This window comes from Vespula pensylvanica, chromosome 2 (genome assembly GCF_014466175.1).
Source record: "Vespula pensylvanica isolate Volc-1 chromosome 2, ASM1446617v1, whole genome shotgun sequence".
Classification (NCBI taxonomy): Eukaryota; Metazoa; Arthropoda; class Insecta; order Hymenoptera; family Vespidae; genus Vespula; species Vespula pensylvanica.
The window spans coordinates 3,555,462-3,575,781 of NC_057686.1; the positions used below are offsets into that span (position 1 = coordinate 3,555,462).

Here is a 20,320-nt window from a genome sequence, read left to right on the forward strand (position 1 = left end):
TATTATAATGACAAATACCAATAATAATTAATACCATTATTTCTCCATTTTATTTTTCCTTTCGAATAAAATCGTCATTCGTTTCGTTTGATAATCATTTTTCGTCAACTTTCACCTTTCTCGATCATGATCAAACAACGGTGAACGTCATATGCTTCTCGAAAAATCACAGTATCTATGTATTTTCCATTATATCCTCCATTTTTATAAGAATTCTAGTAAATCTTGTCAAGACTGACCCAATTTAACCTTAAATCGAAGGTCAAGTGTAAATTAAGAACTACTTTTTAAAGTTTAAAAGACCATTTCTAATTCTTTTCAAAAATATAGTTAACCTTTAAAATAAAATTTTATAGGAATCAGAATCTGGTCGGTGAATCAGCGTAAGTTCGATTTTTTTTTTATTTTCTTTTAAATTATGATTCAATGAACGATGAAAATTTCGTGCGTGGGACGTACACATGCATCTGCCTTCTTCGAAAGTCACGTAAGGAAAGATGATTACAAAAGATTTATAAAACCAGTTTGCTACGATTATCGTCAAAATGAATTATGAGCTATCATAATAACTTCTGCAAAACGGTTCTTACCGAGAACGATCGTGCGATCATGCGCTTATCCAATATATTATATTTTCCTATTTTAAATTAATTTACGAGCAATTAATCCGATCACATACCGCTATTAATCGAAAATAATTTTATCGTTTTCTCTATCTCTTTCTCTCTTTCTCTCGTATGCAGAAAATAAATAAATAAATGCCGATTAAAAAGGATTTTGAAGTCAATCGCGAAAAATCGCTTCTGATGAAATCGAACTGATAGAATTCAATTTTTGTCGATAAATATCGATTTCGTTTTAATAACGATAAAATGTACGCTTGAAAAAACGAATATAAAACGGTATATTTGATTACCAACAATTGTATAAAAAAAAACTCTCGAAGACCAATATAAAGTTACGAGGATAGAAATACCTATTCTCATTAGTAAGTTTCGAAGGATAGAAACGTTTCAAGTCTGCTCTCGTTCATTTTAATTCAACTTAATCAGACTTCGAAAGAGAGAGAGAGAGAGAGAGAGAGAGAGAGAGAGAGAGATAGAGAGAGAGAGAGAGAGAGACAGACAGAGAGAGGAAGGGAAAGGGAGAGAGAGAAATTGCTTAAGTGACGCTTTTCACGCAGCAAGCATGAAACTTTCGCTGAACAATTTCAGAAACTTCGAGAGCCCTTTTCCCTTTCTCTAACCTTTTCCTCGTGGCCTTCTGCTTTCTCTCTTCGTCTGTCTTGCTTCTTCGTCCTTTAGACTACTTCGAAAAACACGTCGAATTTCGGTTCTTGCCTCCTACTACTTCATCGTTATACGGTCCATACTTCATGACCGAGAAACATCCACAACTACTACCAACTACTAGTTCTTTCTCTTCAGTTCGTAACATACTTCGTGGCTTTTCTTTGTATCCGTGTTAAAAGCTCGATGCGAGTTGCTTGACTTCCTGAGACTGCTTAAGAAACTTTTCAAGTCGGTTGTAACGTCCCCTTTCAAGAACTATTCACCCCTTCTTTTTAATTGTTTCTCCCTTTATTTCACTCTTTTCCTGTTCGATTTTTCATCCTCAAAGATTGAAAGAAAATTTTTATTTCTCTGATATTTCTACTGGCGACATCTTATCAAGTAAATCGTATCGTCTCTTTCGTTAAATTTAATTCTCGCATCCTTTTTCACATACCACGTAACATATCTAATATCCTTTCTTAGAAAAAGAAAAAAAGTAAATTTATGACATTTAAAAGCAAATAAATAAGGCTAACATTTTTAATGATGTATACGTATCATGTACAGTTAATTATCTCGGAAAAGATTAATAGACACCGCGTTGAAAAAAGATCTTGTTAAATCATCAAGCTAATCGATCAGAGTAATTAACTGAAAAGCACCGATGTTTTCACCGATAAATTTATATCCTGATTAATAATAAAAATGATGTAAAAAAGAGAGAGAAAGTAAATACCCGTGTCTATTTTATCGTCCCTTATCTTTATAAGATCATAAATAAGCTTCATAAATTTTTTGAGTCCATCTTTTGACACTTAAATGGCCGTTATTAAACCGAAAATAATCTAAAACGTTGATATTAAAAAAAAAAAAAAAACTTACATATATCGCGAAAAATACGTTACGAAAATCGTAAATGTCCTCACAACATCCAGTATGTTTTTTCTCCTGGCAAATTTATTCCCGTAAATAAGCAAAACGAGTTTTATCCGGTGATTCGATAATTACGACCAACGAGTCCTTTTTTTTTGACGGGGATCGAAAGTTTGATATCGAAATAAAATCTCGAAACTTACGGAGCATTTTCGTAGCATCGTGCTCGGTGGGCTTTCGAGAGGCAGTTTATGCCACATAATTGTTCGACCTTATTACTTGTGCAACGGGCTAAGCCGTTGTTACTTTAATGATACGTAATTGTGAAGCCGAAGATAGGCTCGACGATATCGAATCGGACTCTAAAATCTATTGTTACGAGTTGAGAGAGAGAGAGAGAGAGAGAGAGAGAGAGAGAGAGAGAGAGAGAGAGAAAGAGGTGGGGAGGGAGATAGGGAGGAAACGATGGCTTCGCAGCTATCGAACACCCAGCATCAATCGATTCGAATTATATCACCGATAGAGCAGAAAATGGAGACATTAACGCTACGAATTAAGATAGTGATCGTAAAATTCATAGATCTGAAAAATGTCTGATAGTAATTTTCGTGTTATCGTCGTAATAATCATGATAACGAAAAATATCCAATATTTCATGTTATTTTTTGTAAGAGAAATTGTTTGCTATCTCGTTTGAATTTTTAAAAACGTATTATTATTTAAAAAATGTAGAGATAAATATATCGTAAAACATAGCGCATGGATTAATGAGGATTGTATTCGAAAGAAATGATACTTGTATGTCACAGAGAGAACAATTACCTTTTCACAAAACCAAACGAAAGCCAGTGATGCGATCAAGTCTGTAAATCTTCCCGGAAGACAATACGACATTAAAGCGTCTTAAAGTATCTTGAAAAGCGACCTGCAAATGCACCTGTACGATCCAATGGTTCTCTATACACTTATTCTCTTCGACGATACCATCTCTTCATCAGCATCATTCTAACCATCGTATTTTCTTTTCTCTCTCGTTATAAAACATCGTGCGAAAGAACGAATGGCAGATCATTAGGCATATTGCAAGAAACATTCGATCCATACCGAGTAGTGTATTAATACAACATTTTTCTTAGAAACAACATCGACGTTCTCGTTTTCCTTTGTTCTTGAGTTACTAAGAATATACCTATATGAACTTTCAACATTTTGATCCTTTCATAGAGATAGATAAAAGAGCGCTATCTATGTACATATACTTTCATCTAAGCTTATTAAAATATAATTATTAACTTGGGAAAACTTTACAAAGAAAATTTTAAAAACCATAATGGTTTGACGTCGATTTGTCTTCATCAAATGTATCATTGGAAATCAATGTGAACACAAATATGTTGCTCTCTGTTGTGATGCACTCGAGATCGATCCTTGGCTTGACTAAAACCACAGGAAGGGAACGTGATCCAATCATGCTTCCCTTTAACCTTTCTATCTTTCCCTCTTTTGATGTTTGGGTTCTCTGCAGTGATGGATCCAAACATAGATCTGGAACCGCAATACATATACATATATATATATATATATACATACATATGTGTGTATTATATATACAGATAGAGTTTCTCAAACTGAGATTTATAAATATCTCGAAAACAATGCTTTTTTGAAAAGAAATATTGAAATAGAAGTTATTTGCTTCAAGATTATTTCAAGGACAATTTTACGTAAAAAAAGAAGAAGCTTTTGTCGAAATCATTTTCTTATAAAGTCTCGCTAACTACATTGCAACTAATAAATTGTATCTAAATTGTTTCAGAATCTTTGCAATTCACACGACCTAAAATGTAGATGAAGGAATAAATGGAAGAACAGACAAAGAGACGAAATAAATGTAAGTAAAAGTTTCTAAAAATCAGAAATAGTAGAGCCGTTTGTTGTGAGATTATCCGTTGAGTAAGAAGATTCACCTAAAGAAAGACGTTGTCTCGAAGTCGCAGTGTTTATTCTCCTTCTCTCTCTCTCCCTCTTTATTCCGCAATACGAAGGAGAGACATTGAGAAAGAGTGGCTCCTTCGTTGTAAGAGGGAAGGAATTTGCGGATCACGTAGACTGCTATCTCGTTGAGAAGCGTCCTACTTCCGAGTGCATAGAATGACGTACTTCCACGAAAGTGTAAATAATAGCTTAGATTTAAACCTGCAATTTAACTCTAAATTTATACACCAGCATCGAAATTTTATTATATTATGAGGTTCCCCTGTCTTCGTGATTTTTATTTAAGAAAAATGATATAGCAGATACGTCAGAAAGGAAGAAAGAAAGAAAGAAAAATTCAATTTTGAAATTTGTCAATTGTCGCTGATATTAAAAGAGAACAAGATTTTACCGTATCGAAAATGATTCGTGAGAAATGGCATACGTACTTCAAGCTATTGAAATTTCTGAGCTATTTATCAGAAAGACGACGAGACTTCCGGTCTTCTTAACCTTCTTCTTGCACTGTATCGTGGGCTCCAACGAGCTGTGAAGAAGGAGAACGAGGTAGAGGAGAAGAGGGTGGAAAGTGGGAGAAAAAGAAGGAGCCGAAGAGAAGGTAGAGATTCCAGATGCTACGGAGAAACGTTACGTATACCTCGGAGTGGACCTTGCCCGTGATAGCGATAGCAATAGAGATAGCGATCTTCTCTCCGGAAACTCGCCGGTAACGTTATAACTCTAAGTCTTTCTCCTTTGAATAGCTCGAGCATTATACGATTTTCGCAAGCGGACGAGTACTATCGTCTCTGAAGTTTCTCTCTCTCTCTCTCTTTCTCTGTCTCTGTTTCTCTCTCATTTTAGTTTTTCTTGATGGACGAAAGGTAACGACGTGACGCATCCTCGTGAAGCCATCTTTTCTCTTCCTTTCAAAGATATTACTTGAATTTTGTAATAGTATTAGTTTTCTACTTGACCCTATTATTTTGTTCCATTCTCTTGTTTGTAACACTGGGACCCGCATCCGTTTGTTACTATTCTTTGTTTGGAAAATAAAACGCTATTCCTTTCGGATAGTGTGCTTCTTTAAAAAAGCAATTTCAAGTGGTTAAAGGTCATAGGTCAATAAGTTTTCAAAATCTCTATCGTACAACCTTATTGTTAATCTATCCGAACGAAGTATTGAGCAACTCAAGAAGGATTAACTTTTATTTCAGACGATTCTACTTTCGACCTAATTCTTCCTATTGAAAAGGGTTCCGTGTACTAAACCAAGCTATTCTCTTTCAGACAATACCACTATGAGAATGACCTTTCTTTTTCATTCTACTGTACGTATTCTCCTAGGAATAACATATGAAAATCGTTTAACACGAATCTATTCTTTTGAATGGCAATTAATCCAGAAATATAAGAGACTTCTAAAGCTCCGACATTACATAAAGACGAGCGACGATTTATTCTATCGTTCATTACTCTTCAATCTTAATTACAAAGTTGCGAGAGAAACGGTTAGTGCTTACGCAAGCATTTCTTTACTAGCAATCGACTATTTTATTTTTAAAAGTAATTAAACGGTTAAGAATATAAACTGAGTTACGGTTTAATGAGATGAATATTTAAAGACTTAATCGTTGCATTGATTATAAAACATTAAGCAACATTAAAAGCTGAACGATATGTGACTTAATCATTTTATACAAGTATGATTATTAATCTTCGCTGAAGAACTTGTTTATACTCTTCTTTCTTTCATATTGAACATATCGTAATATTTTCTACGTCAATGATCCTACGCAAATGTTCGCATATGTATTGTTCCAACTTCCACGTTAAGTTTTGCATATGAGAAGCAAAAGCCTGAAGCATATATGTATACATGCATATATCTGCCCTTATCGCAAGTTATATACGTTCATATTCGTATGAAGTATAATTACGAGAGATAGATAGATAGAAAGAGAGAGAAAGAGAAAGAGAAAAAGAGAGAGACAGAGACAGAGAGAGAGAGAGGAGAAATAAAGAGAGAGGGAACGATCGGTACTAGTAGAGCATGGAGTTCATTAAGTCGACGAGTATGGCAAGTATTTACATGACAGGAGTACGTAATTATTTACCTACAGCGATGTACAGAGTGACGCATTACGTTGAGTTTCCTTCGGTCGGATTTGAATAATTACGCTCGATCAGAACATGCAGTTTACTTCTCGCTTCCGTCATTACGAGCTGCCGTTTTGATGAATAATTGACAGATTTATAAGGTGAATTTTATGAAGAATCTCCTCTGTAACGAATGTCGCCCATATCTTTTCTATTATGCAATAGTTAGGGAGTGAGTTTAACTTTAGTAGTCATTATTATGAGCCTTAATAATGCTTTCGGGGGATAAGAGAAAGAAATAAATTATTCCTCCAAGGAACACTAAGAAAGACTTTACGATCGAGAAATTCTCTCGTTATCTATATATTCATTAGTATTTGAATTGCTTATTTGCCTAATTTATTTAGAATTGCATTAAAAAAGTATACGCTAATTTATAATTCGTTTGATTTTTATACATCGTGATCGTGTTGATCGGAATAAAAATTATCATATTCGAACTTACTTTTTATTTTTTAAATTTGAACTGTTATTTTTAGATTTATTGAATATCATCTAATATTTCAGGGTGATATTTAAACGAATGTTTCATTATCGATCGTGAAACGGGCGACAATAATTTCATAGTATCGTACAAGTAACGAGGCTACTAAAGATAATAATAATACTTTGGATATGACGATTGAAAACGATAAAGTATAAAGATATTTTATTGACAATGTATGCATCTATGTTATTTCGCATATGTGCACGCACGTACGCATATCTGTACACATGATGCAAAATAGCAAGAAGGAATAAGTTATCTACGCTATTATCCTGAGGGACAGGAGACGCAACGAGTTCGTTATCGAAGCGCACAGGCTTAATGAGTCGTTGTGTGATAATTTAACGAGCTGCTGGCAGGTTGCCCACATTCATGACACAACACCATTAATTAAGCTGACAGCATTTCAACGGGTGAGCAGAGTCGCGGCCATATAACCGTATCGGACGTAAGGTATAATAATTCAGGTTCCGAGTACGAAGATTGACTCGGCTTTTGTAGCTGGATCGTTTCTCGATCGGTTGGTGTTATCGCTTTACACTTACTCGTCGATCGTCCTTTATCGTTTCCGATCGACTCCTTCGGAGGTAACGACGCATTCTCGTTTATCACTAACAAAGCTACCTGTGTAAGATAAAACGATTGGTAAATAAATCCGTAAACGAACAGATACTCTTTCGTCATCCTTAACTGATACTTTTGTGCTTTACTCATTAGATATTGTTTATTCGTGTCATTTCTGATTTTTTAAATCCCTTAACAACTTGTTAAAATGTATTTATTATTCTTACAATATAAATTAATGACCCGACAATGGCAAAGGTATATTTGCGAGAAAGCATTGGAAACTCAGCAAGCTGTCCAACGCGAAATCGATGAAATGCCTGGTATAATTAATCTCTTCCAGATTTCCGCAACGTTAAATCCCTACACTAAAAGTCAGTATAGTACAAGAAATGGCGCAATAAATTTCTTTTGTTCCACAATAAATATCTCTTGAGTAAAACACTTTGTTTCTTTGTGTTCTAAGTTTAACAAATTAATTTAGTTAATTGTTAGTAGAATATTCTTAATTACTTATTTCCAATCGCTTTTCAATCGTTATCTACTAATTCTACACAGAAGAAACATTAAGATCAAAGATATAACGTATCAATTGGTAGGGATTAGATTGACTACTGGTATTTCCGTGGAAAATAATCGAAATAAAATGGTCCCTTGTTTTATTGTTGCTCGTTGGAGAGTCATCGTAATGATCGAATTCACGTCTATGATAGATTAAAGATTGAATCGAAGCAAGTACTGTGGAAAGTGAAATGTTCTCTCGAATTGTCGTCGCATCGCGTATGCAACACGAACGTCGAGTCGTAATTCACAATGGCTTTTCGAATTACGTACACCGTTATATTACGTCGTAACGTTGCTATTGGGGATGTGAATGTATTTTGTAACCAACGAGAAGCACCTCGATACCTACTCATCGAGTTTCGTCGCTCGTGTATCTGGTTTATACGACACACGTGTTTGTTGTTTTCTGCCTTTGAAGCTCCCATCGATAGTTGATTTAGCCGTAATAACGAGCGAATATTTTGTGGTTCATTTATTTGATCGTTCTTTTTACCGTATAAAAGGATCGATTTTCAATTCGAACGGTGTTACATTTTCTCTGATTACGTCGTCTCTGATTACTATGCAGATCGTACGGAATTTATGACAGGTTTGAATTGGTTAGAATTGATCAAGACAAAGTAATTCGAATAGATGCTGACACTTCAAAGCTCCCAAAAGCATAATCCTAATCTTCTCTTGCAACTCCCACTAGAAACCATCACTGTAATAACTCTTTAAATAATTCTGAAAGCAGCCAGTTCGAGTAAACCTAATTGACATAACTACCGGTTAACGGAACTATTACGTAGAGTGTACATTAATGCCGAGTCGGGTTAACGAGACTAAATTTCGTCCTAGACTGCAATTTCTGTTTCGTAGATATATTTTCACTGGTGCAAGGCGTCTCTACACTAGACAGTTTTCTCTCTTCCTCTGCTTCTCTCTCTCTCTCCCTCTCTCTCTTTCTCTCTTTGCGGCTTAACTCTAAATTAGGCGCTCGTTATGTACATTGGTTCGTTACGTCGGCCGAATTGCATTCTAGCTTCAAGAAAATCAGGATTTACTACCGATTGTAACGTTGTTGGTTATTCCATTCATTCATTCATCGAGTGCGTATCAAAGGGATATCGTTCGCAAAAGAATTTTTAACTTTATCAAGAGACTTGATCCCGTCAAAATTATACCAATTACGAAGATTATAACAGGACGATTTTATACTGAGCTTCTTTTATAATTCTAAAGCCGATACTTTTCACTGGAATATTCATCTTTGGAGTATTAATGTTATATCTACAGATCCGATTATGTACATACATCTCGGCATACAAATCTGTTCTGTTATTAGTCGGTACGATTATGAAAAAATGATAAAACTCAATATGGATATAGATACGATAGAGAACAGATGAAGGATGAAATAGGATTATCAAGATCCACTATACTATAGTATGGGTGTTCGATTGCCGTGAAATCGCATCATCTCCGTTAGTCTCGTTACGTTTAAAAAGTTTTGAAAGGTTCATTCGAAAACCAACAAACCACATGTGTCCAATACTAATCAGAAAAATGAGTATGATATTTCTTTAATATCCGTTGAAAGTACGTTATTTCATCGTGAATTTTTTATCATTAACTACCCCATAGAGCTTACTCGTACGATTAAAAATTCCCTCGAGAAAAGATTTACATACCTAAAAAGTACAGAAAGATAAGATCGACATGCATGGCTGACAAAGATGGCAATGACCCACTTATGCGTACTAATTGTAAGATTCTTCAATTTATGTTCTTACCAACGATGAATCTAATCTAAAAAAATTATCAACGCTTATATAGATAACGCATAAATATATATCTAGACGCGTGGAACATATGTGCGTATACAATATAAGAAAGTTTAACTGCGTAATAGTTGTAACTATATAATGACACCGCACTCGCAATCTTCTTCTTGGTTGTATCCAATTCTGACGTGATATATAATCTACGAAGAAGGCATTAGACTCTACCTATATAGTATAAAATATTTCGAGTACATTTATTCTCAGCATTAATCAAGGTCAGGCTATAAGATCGCCACAAGCATTCTTTTTCTCGAAAGTGCGGACAACGAGCATCTTGGCTCCATGTTCTTCGGACTCATTAGCATTCACACCTCAGAACGATTAAGAGTCTGCCCCGTGACCTTTCCCTCGTAATAATTGCTTTCACGATTAATGGAAGTCCAGACTCTCGGTACTCTTCGACCAAGAGGAGAAGAAGAAGAAGAAGCAGAGGTAGAGGAAGAAGAAGAAGAAGAGAGAAAATGAAAGAAGAAAAGAGAGAAAGTCGTGGCAGAAGCTGAAGAAAACTGAAAACTTACTACACCCATCCGCTTTTAAATTCCATCCACGAAGATGCAGTTGGAACGATGCTCTCCAAAGGGTAGAAAACCTGCTTCCTCTTCCTCCTCTCCTCTTGGCAACCTGCCGAAAGAACGTACTTTTTCTCTGCCTCTGCATTCGTTTTTATATTTTTCTTTTTCACAATTTTTTTCCTTTTTATATCGTCTTGAAAGATACTTACTTCGGACGGTCTTTCCAATCGTCTTGATTAACTGAAGATTATCAAGATATACTTCTTTACCATCTTTATTCAAAGATAGATCGGACGGTTCGTTTTTCATTGTTCAGTTTTTCTTCTCAGGCAAAAAAGGCGGAGTCGCGTGAATCGTTGGCGTGTAAAATGAAAATTTTGTTAAATTATATAAAATTTTGTTTAAGTTATATTATACTCGTTAGACGGAAGATATTAGAATCTTACTCTTCACAAAGGGAATCTTCGTCTTTTACCACGGGATCACCACAGCTCGCAAATCTTTCTAGCTCGCTATTACACTTAGGGCGGTGTGATAAGTCGCCGGCATTATTGCCGACAATTAGTCACGCTCCACGATACAGTTCGCCGTTTCCCAAGTGTACGTGAGGTGGATGTATTCTCTGTACAGGTAGGCGCGTAGAAATGGAAGAGGAACGATGAAACGCGTCACGAGCTTTCGAAGCCAAATTCCCGCGGGCATTGTGGTCGTAGGTAGGTCGTTGATCGGTACTCCATTCCTGAAAGAATATCGATCGTTTGAGGGATCGAATGTGACAATCGAAAAAAGAACGTAATCCGAAAGTTCGAAAAATTCGTAGCATTTTAAAACTAATTTTTAAATGACTTTTACGAGATGGTCGAAATAATTTTATATAATTTATTTAATCTTTTGTTTCTTTTCACTTTACTTTTCATTCAGATTTATACGGATGAAAGGTGAAGGCTTTTAATAAAATAATGAATCGTAAAAACAAGAATCGAAAGATATAACATTTTTTTGATAAAAGTGACAAATAAATGATATATTCATTATAAATACAATCTATACGAAACGATTACTCATTAATTATCATTGGTATATCAAGAAATGATTAGCGACAATCGATAACTCGGTTCACTGTTCATTAGCGACTCATTGCTGGCATATTCCATTTACACAATCAATTCATAATTATCCGTACGAAGTGCTAATAAAGTATTTCGTATAATCGAATCGATCTTTCCTAACAGACGTAATCACTGATAAATGATAACGGTGAAAATGACCGATCAGAATTTCCAGTTAATTTGATAAAACAGATAGAAAATCAATATGACAGAGTAATCATTTCTACTTTGTGACATAAATTTTACAAAAATATTTAAATACGATCGAAATATAAATTAGAAATATGTGGTCTATGTCAGAGGCGACGGTAATAAAAGGTATCTCACGACGTTATTCTAACAGGAATCGAACTTAGATACTGAAATTCATGGAACAACCGGAGAATTATAGCCATGCGATAAATCGTCTTACGATTTACAACGGTCTTACGAGTTGGAGCAAGCTTGCAAATAGTATTGCGGTCGGTCATTACGATATATGTACTCTGCCACGTAACGAAAGTCACACGATGATACGTATATCGCGATCACGTTTCTGACCTTTTCAGTGTGTAATACCATTCTATTGATAACAAATTCAATAGCTGCTATTTCGCTAAGAACAAAGACATTTCATTATCAACAAGATCTCACGTAGTAAGAAATAAGAAAAAAAAAATAAATAAATAAATAAAGAATAAGCAAAAGTAATAACATTTAAATTTACGAAGTTCTTACTAAGGGATATAATGCAAGTTCATTTGGAGATATAAAAATAGTAGAAAAATCGGGCAAGAAATTTCATCTCGAAGAGAAGTCCAACTATCTGGGACAGCTCGTCAGGTTGAGAAAGCTGGTGGATGAAGCGAAGGAATCTCATCGTTCTGTCGTAAGAGCTCACCAGTCTTCCTTATCCTCGTCCTACTCCGAACATAAGAAACAACAATTTCTCCGAATCATTGTCTTCAAATGCGACAATGATCGATGAGCTAAGCTAGCAAGGACAATGTGTGGCGCTTCTCCATGGTATTACGTTATAGTATGTATCTTACGATATAATGAAATATAGATATACATACACGCTTACATATGTATACGCTATGTATAGATATAAGAACGGAATTATCTACACAGAGAATTCAAATATACCTATAATACATAGACATAAGGTACTTACTTACGACGTTTCTCCGAGCTTCCGGGATAGCAACGGCACTCGGCACTGTCATTAGACTAATTATACGTTGCTTGTACGGTGTCTCTGCCGTATCTGCCAAGGCCCAGGCCCACGATCACCTCTATCGCCACCTCTACCATCGCTACCACCACTACCGCCAATAGTAACAACAACAAATGTTGCGACAACCGTCGTTCTCCCTCCTTCGCTAGTATCAACAACGTCGAACCATATTATTTCGTCATAGAGACGCGAGAAACGCAAGTTTGTATACTCTTGGCTTGTTTTGATTTCGATTTCTGCTTGAATTTGTTGTTCCAGCTAAGAATAAAGAACGATAAAAATAAAATAGTAAATATCGTAATGTATCCGAATATTCTGAATGTTCTGAATTTCAAATATTTTTATGTATTCATATATCGTTATGAGGAAAATTTAATAAAATTAAAAATAATGACGGATCGATTTTCGCGAATCGTATCAATTTCTTTGTAATTTAATTTAAAATCTTAACTAACCAAGTAGAAAATTATTTTAACCATAACTTCGATTAAATTATGATCTACATTTACACGTCTCATCCTCTAACTGATAAAGGAATCTTAAAGGAGTCATTAGGGAAGCGAGAATGCCTGACTAATGATCACATTAGTCACTTACAATGCTCCATATATAGCTACGATGAAATCTCATAGTATCATTTGTTCTTATCATCGTTCATTCTGCAAATGTCACACCGCATAGAATGGATATATATTAAAAATTCATACAAAATCTAAAATCGTAATGGACAAACACTTTCTTTCAAGACCTTAATTTCGCATTCGAAGGCCATCAAGAGAAGTCCGACCAATGCTAAATTTGATCACTTAAAAAGCATCACGGACGAAACTGTAACACCTATTAATTCTATATATGTAATAAAATTTTATAAAATAAAAAACAATAGAAAAGAAAGTAATAGGAATAACGAAGATAGATTGATTGTCAAAATCGTTACTATTTTAATTTTTAGCGAACGAGTTGACGAAATTCCAAAGGCAGACGGTTTACTCGACGTTTACTACTGGATGCGGTTACTTTCGTAGGCGTGAAAGCGATAATGTATATGTATACCTAGCTCTGAAATAATAGCCATAAATCTATCAGACTCGGATAAGGAGGCATTTAATTTCACTTACAATTTGCTTTGACATGTAGCGGACGGATCGCAATATATCGCGGCTGAAATGTTAACTATTTCTTCTCGCTTCGGTCCGTTCAGTCTCTTATCCGCATTTTCCGCCGATTAAGCGTTCACCGTCGGTAGTAACTCGAGATCTCGAATTACGCGGCGCTCCTAGTCCTTCTTGAAAAAGATAATAAATCGTTCGTCATGGGAAAATTAATGTTACTCGTCGCCTGGATTTAACGCTTTCTGGAGAAACATTAGAAACATATTGAAATCGAGAACTTTTGAAAATCATTGTATGACTTCAACTGAATTAATTCTTATGCAGTTGCATGCATAGAGATTATTTCACATTCAAAATTCTATAAAGTAAAGGAAAAAGCCTGACGATCGCAATTTATATGCTTAATATGTTAAACGGTTATATATTTAATCCGTCACATTAGCGATAGATTTATCATATTGTATGGACGAGAGAATCGCAAGGCGCGTCTGTTTTTAACTGACAGCCGACAAGTGCACAGCTGGAGGCAATCTTGCAACGCCAGATCGTAAGATATAATTTACACACATATCGATGGAAATTAGATATCAGCCGACATAACACTCTCGAATATTAGCGTTCTTCGAAAGAACGTAAATTGATCGACTAAACGAGATTTCCTTATGCTCCTTCTCTTCGCTTTGTTCATGTCACAACTGTAACGTCGATAGATCTAATCTTTTCTATCGAAGCAATGAAATCGATCTGTTAGATCATTGAACCAGATACAAGCTAAATTAGCTTTTTCCGTGATTATATAAATTCATGGAACAACGAACGCAAAGTTTATTGCGATTATTCTATTATCACAAATCTATATTGAGAATTATAACAACGTATTATTTCTGATTACCAAAGATAAGTTTAGAATTAGTATAAAACTCTAAACCATACATATCGTAGGTGTGAAGGATTAAAGAATGATTAGAAATGCTGATGTAGAATGAAACGAGACAAAGCATATACTTTAATAATACATAAGCGAACGAATGATCGATCGGTTGTATATAGAAAACGAATGAGAAAGAGAGAGGTATAGAGTATGGTTATTCGATATACCCGTGCGATTCAATCTCTATCTAATCGTATGGAATAGTAGAATGCCTTTACTCGATCGATACCACACCTTCTTTTTCTGTTATTTCAAATCCTGGTGCATGTTCGATTTTTTATTCCTAGTTCTGGCTTGAAATATATGCAAATAACTGTGAACAAAAAAAGACAGTTAGAAAAAATGATCGAACGTCTGTTTGTCTGGTTAGATCTGAATTGTTTTCCATATTAATTTCCAGAGAAAGCGACCGCTACAGCGCTCTCCATGAAACAACCGGAACGCGATGCATTATTCTGCATAGGAATAGACAGTAAATCGGATGAAACATCATAGTCCGTAAACTTGATTTCACGAATTTCATTTTAAATGTGATTATATCGAACACTGTAATTCCGTTCGCCTTGAGACACGATATATTCGATTTAACTCGGAAACAACTCGATCGATGTTACTGTTTCAAATAAAAATGTAAAATTATCACGCGAAGAAAAAGAGAATGTACAAATTTCAGGAGACCTCCGTCGTCGTGAAAGTTGAAAATGAACAAAGAACTCGATTGGCATATATATATATATATATATATATATATATATATGTATATAGATTTGAACTTATTTATATTTATTAGTTAACGAACTGAAAACGGTATTTGGTAAATGCGTATACAATCGAGTTATAATGGAAATATAAATATTTTCGCGATTATTCGTATTTTTCCAAACACCCGTGTTTTTTCATACGTCGTCGAAGTGTTTTGTATAACAAGATACATTTCCTTTAGTCGACATTCGTTCGAATTAATGCAAGTAATACCAATAATATCGCAACAATCTTAGTGGCCCGGAAAGTTTCTAATAATTTTGAGGGAAATTGTAATTTCTCTTCTGAGAAACTCGGCAAGGCGACAATGACTTAACTAGGTAAACGCAATTACTCACAATAATCAAATATGCACTATGTGCCCACTGGTGAAACACGGAAGCTGCTTTGCAAGAGTAAACATCCTACTGGAAGTTCTCCAAACGATAAATTCTTCTCAACGGATTGAGAACTCGAATGTACGCTTCGCCAATTCTAATGTACCAACTCTGATATACGTCATCCGCTCCCGCGCGCGCGCGCATCTAAGAATTCTAATTAAATTAGTCATGAAATATTTATTCCCATCCAACATGTTGATATATAAAAAATATCGAAATGTCATTGTAATAGTATTTACATGAAACATGTTTCTTTTTTTTTATAAAAAAAAAATGATTTTAAAATCGTATAAGGAGACCTTTGAATCACCTTGTACATTGAATGATTTACTGATACTTATTTCCAAGCATGACATATTCACATCTGTAATTTACCTTGATCTATTGCATCAAATCAACTCAAAAACGATACTGCATTATTTTTCCAACTAGATCTTGCTGATAATATGAAAACGTTATTAGAAAAGAAGATTATATAATTCTTTTTTATTTAAATTTTCAAGATCGGTATGATATTATTTTTAGTTTTACGCAATGAATTTAGACGTTTTTAACATTATGGAAAAGGATAGATTGGTTGATTCGATAAATTATAGAACGATATTGCGTTAACTCGAACAGATCATTGATAATTTAATCGACTCCGATAAAGAAGCATTCGGCACAGTCTGTCCGTTCGAACGGACTAGCTGTATTCCGTAAATAATAGAAGGTACCAGGGATCCGTCAGGATAATTAAATTTTCAGCGATCGATCGTTCACGACGTCCCACCTAAGCTCAAGCGAATCAAATGGGAAATGTCGATGACCTCGTCCATTCGGAGAACATATGTTTCTTTATAAACTCGAATGATAAAAATCCACTTCATCTTTTTCGCAGCTAAGCAAACTTTCTCAGTACAGGGTAATGTAAAAATCATGAAATTTTAATTAAGACAGCAATTTATAATAAAATTCCACTTATCCATAAAGATAATTGCCTCGATTCGGCTCCTACAAGGTTACAAATATTTTTAATTATTCTGTAACTGCTCCTACCATTCGTAACTGCCTTTAGTCTACGCGGTTATAATGAAATCTCGAGAGCTTTAATTTCCTCTTTTGTGGAAGTCTCCGTTTGCAAAAAGATTCTCGGAATTTATCATTGTTGGAAAAAAAGAGGAACAAGAAAAGATAGAGAAGAAGAGGAGTAGGTATCTCTTAATGCGCTTTGCACACGCTACTCTTCCTCTCTCTGTCTCTGTCTCTCTCTATCTCTTTCTGCGTTCACTTGTGTATTATTATTATTATTAAAACTTACATTTACGTTAAAACAAAGGAGGATAAGAAGGAAAATGTATTTACTTTCATAAGAACAACTTTCTGTGTACCATCTTAATGATATTTTGACAAGTGTTTTGGCATCTTCATCGTGGTACACATTTCTGTCGTTCGTGTTATTGTTTCGTTCGTAAGTTATAACTAAATAATAATTTTTTTGTTTAATTTGTAAAATGAATAACTAAATTTTTATACTCTCGGTTTGTCCAATGTACTTCGAAGTTACCTGCATTTAAGCGAGAATTAAATACTGGTTTAAACATTTCATTCTACTTGACACCACGATTAACAGAATGGGATTAAAATTAACGATGCATGAAGAGACGATTAGATTGCCGAAAAATAGTTTTCATAATACATTTGAAATATAGAAATGAATAAAAAAAAAAAAAGAACAAAATAAATGTTGAAATAATTATAAACCAACTCCGTACAAATATTAATCAAATTATACCTAAGTTATTATGAAACATTTTTACATTTATTCCGAAAGATGAAATTTAGATTATTTATGATGAAAAGAATGGAAACAAATTCAACGACTTTTGTTAGATCCTTTCAGAAAATTTAACCAACGACGGACGTAAACGTTGCAATGTCGAAGTCGACAGGAGTTTTATCAAACTCTCAAGTAAGACGGAACTCCTATTAGGTCGCATTTCCGAAATCCTTTCGAAATCCTAGTAGGATAGTCTGTGCTATCGAAACGTTCGCTTCGACATAGCGGAGACTCAAAGGAAAGGTAGATAGAAAAGGAGAAAGAGAGAGAGAGAGAGAGAAAGTGCTAGTACTCGGACTAACGTCTCTTCCAGCCACTGCACTTTTGCCTCTCACGCTTCGTCTTCCTTGGGGACAAGATGAAAGAACTCGAGCGAGGAAGAACGAGCAAGAGGAAAAGGGGTTTGGGATACAAAAGAAAATAACGGAGTAACTTCATCCAAAGCAGCCAACTGGAAAATAGCTAATATTCTAAGACATTGGCGACATCATGACCAAGATGGCTTCCAACTTGCGAGCGAGCAATGTATTTCTTATTCACCAGCAAGCACTCCTTTTGTGGTTTGGAAGAAGTGACACTTACCTAGAGGATCACTCCAGCGAAGGAACGCCACGAGCAACAACGCAAGCACATTCTGACGTTTCAATCCGATCTCCTGGCATGAAATTTGGAAAACAAGGTCTCTCTGAATATCCAAGAAATTCGGCTTTTTTGAATGTCTAGTAAGAAAAGAAAAATCGTCTAATAAAAACTTAACTTTTAAATTGGTTTTCCTATATCCCCGTAGAAAATTTCTTTCCTTTGTTAAACAAAGAAAAAGAAAAGGAAATGACTGACGATTCCGTACAATTTTTGAACTCTATTAATTCTGTCTTGTTAATTATACGCCTTTTTTAAATACACTAGAAAAGAAAAATAAGAGAGGAAGATAGAAGGAGGAAGAAGAAAGATGGTACATAACAAGTAAAGTAAAAAGATGAGGCACTCCAGTCTCACCATTATCACAAACTGCAAGTGCATCTTAATTATTCGATATAAAATTTATTAAACTCATAGTTGCATTTTACTACACCTATTCTAGCATCATAGTCATTTCTCTTCCTTCCGTTATCTTCTATCTCTACCTTCTCCAACATCTTTAACTCCGTTTAACCTTTTCAGCTTGACCTCCTTATCACGATTTCAAGAGCTAAAATGATCTAGTCAAAGAAACTCTTTTCATATTTGTCGATATCAAATACATGACTAAAATAAAAATTGATAGTGATAATGACGATACTTATAACTCTTTTTAGAAATTAATACGTCCAGACAATTTTATTATGATAGTATAGATTAAGGAAAACTCGTAAGGAAGTTAATCACGTAAGCCGTTAATAAAGTGAGATAATTTAAGACAAGAGATAGTTATGTTTATGAACTTTGTTTAACTACCGATAAATCTGTTTCATGGTTTGTTAGGATGTCGTAGGAATATTTCATTCCATAAATGTTAATCTCTAATCTGGTGTTCCCTTTCATTCGTTTCTTCACTTCGAAGATAGACTTAAAAAATGAAAAAAGTGAAAAACATATTTGAGAGAATATAAATTGCTTAGTTCGATCTCGATAAGACCATATTGACTTTTTCCTTTACGTATTTTCATTAAAGAAAACAGTTCCAAAGTCAATTGATATTAATCAGCCGAGTGATCTTATTTAATTATTTCTATTTCAGACAGATTTTGAATACATGAACAAACCTCAGTATTTGTAATAAAAATATTTAGAATATTCTTTATCAACAGAATTTCCAATCAAGAATGAGTTCCAATACGAAATTATAAACTGTAGATATTAATTCAAATATAGCAGAATATAATTTTCTAAAATAGAATTTATCACTTGTCGTAACAAAATATCAACCCGATAAGATAACAATTTTACAAAAAAAACAATCACACTTGGACACTAATGTTTTTACAGTTGCATATTGCAGTGCGGCAGGATGTATATATAATGTAGAATATGTTCGGAACAGCACATCAGTTCTTCCAAGATCTACAACAATGAAGATCTACCTCCCTTTCCTGGCGGCACTCGTCGCAACAGCACTAGCTAGACCCAGTCAGGTAACAACATACGTTAGGATATACAATTATATAGGATATACAAAATAATATTAATTTTTTATAAATATATAAAAAATAATAAAAATATATGAAAAGTAATTGCAATTAAACAGAAAAGCTTAAATACTTATAAAATGAATTGAAAATAAACAGAATCAAGGAGCCAATGCTGCAGCAAGTGCCGTAGCAAGTTCAACAGGAAGCGATGACAGAGGGGAACAAGACTCACTATCTAATGCTGTACCTGTGTCATCATCATACGACAGATTGTGGGGTGAAGGATATGAATCTACTACACAAGCTAATCTTGCAGATTCCTCCTTGTCACAAGTAGGTAGCTTAGGAAGAAGATCATCTAACGCAGAAGCCAATGCTGCTGCTTCCGCCTCGTCGCTATCGAACAGCTGGAGAAGGAGAACAAGAAGATCAGCTGATGCAGAAGCTAATGCCGCAGCTTCTGCTTCGTCACAATCGAACAACTTGGGAAGGAATGCAAGATCATCTGATGCAAAAGCTAGTGCTTCTGCGTCCGCCTCGTCACAATCCAACAGCGAAAGAAGCAGAGACGCAAGTGGATCTGCTGCAGAAACTAATGCTGCAGCTTCTGCCTCGTCACAATCGAACAGCTTGAGAAGGAACGCAG

At 34.8% G+C, this 20,320-nt stretch overlaps 1 protein-coding gene and 1 long non-coding RNA gene across 7 annotated transcripts in view; one reads left to right on the forward strand and one right to left on the reverse strand.

Moving 5' to 3' along the window:
- Positions 1–6,715: 6,715 nt before the first annotated feature.
- On the reverse strand, positions 6,716–10,610 carry LOC122627258. The gene is made up of 3 exons (XR_006326817.1): positions 10,444–10,610; positions 10,241–10,343; positions 6,716–10,118 (listed from the first exon to the last, which is right to left on the reverse strand). It is a non-coding gene; the product is annotated as an uncharacterized LOC122627258 (long non-coding RNA).
- An 8,963-nt stretch (positions 10,611–19,573) lies between these two features.
- The window catches only part of LOC122627253 (pneumococcal serine-rich repeat protein-like), a 2,604-nt gene continuing 1,857 nt past the window's right edge, over positions 19,574–20,320 (forward strand). For 3 of the 6 annotated variants that reach the window (XM_043808273.1, XM_043808270.1, XM_043808275.1), the window contains exons 1-2: positions 19,574–19,677; positions 19,831–20,312. In XM_043808273.1, coding sequence (XP_043664208.1) covers positions 19,615–19,677; positions 19,831–20,312 — 545 coding nt within the window. In that variant the 5' untranslated portion in view covers positions 19,574–19,614. The remainder of the gene's footprint in view (positions 19,678–19,830; positions 20,313–20,320) is intronic. The other 3 variants (XM_043808271.1, XM_043808274.1, XM_043808272.1) reach the window with 1 other exon arrangement.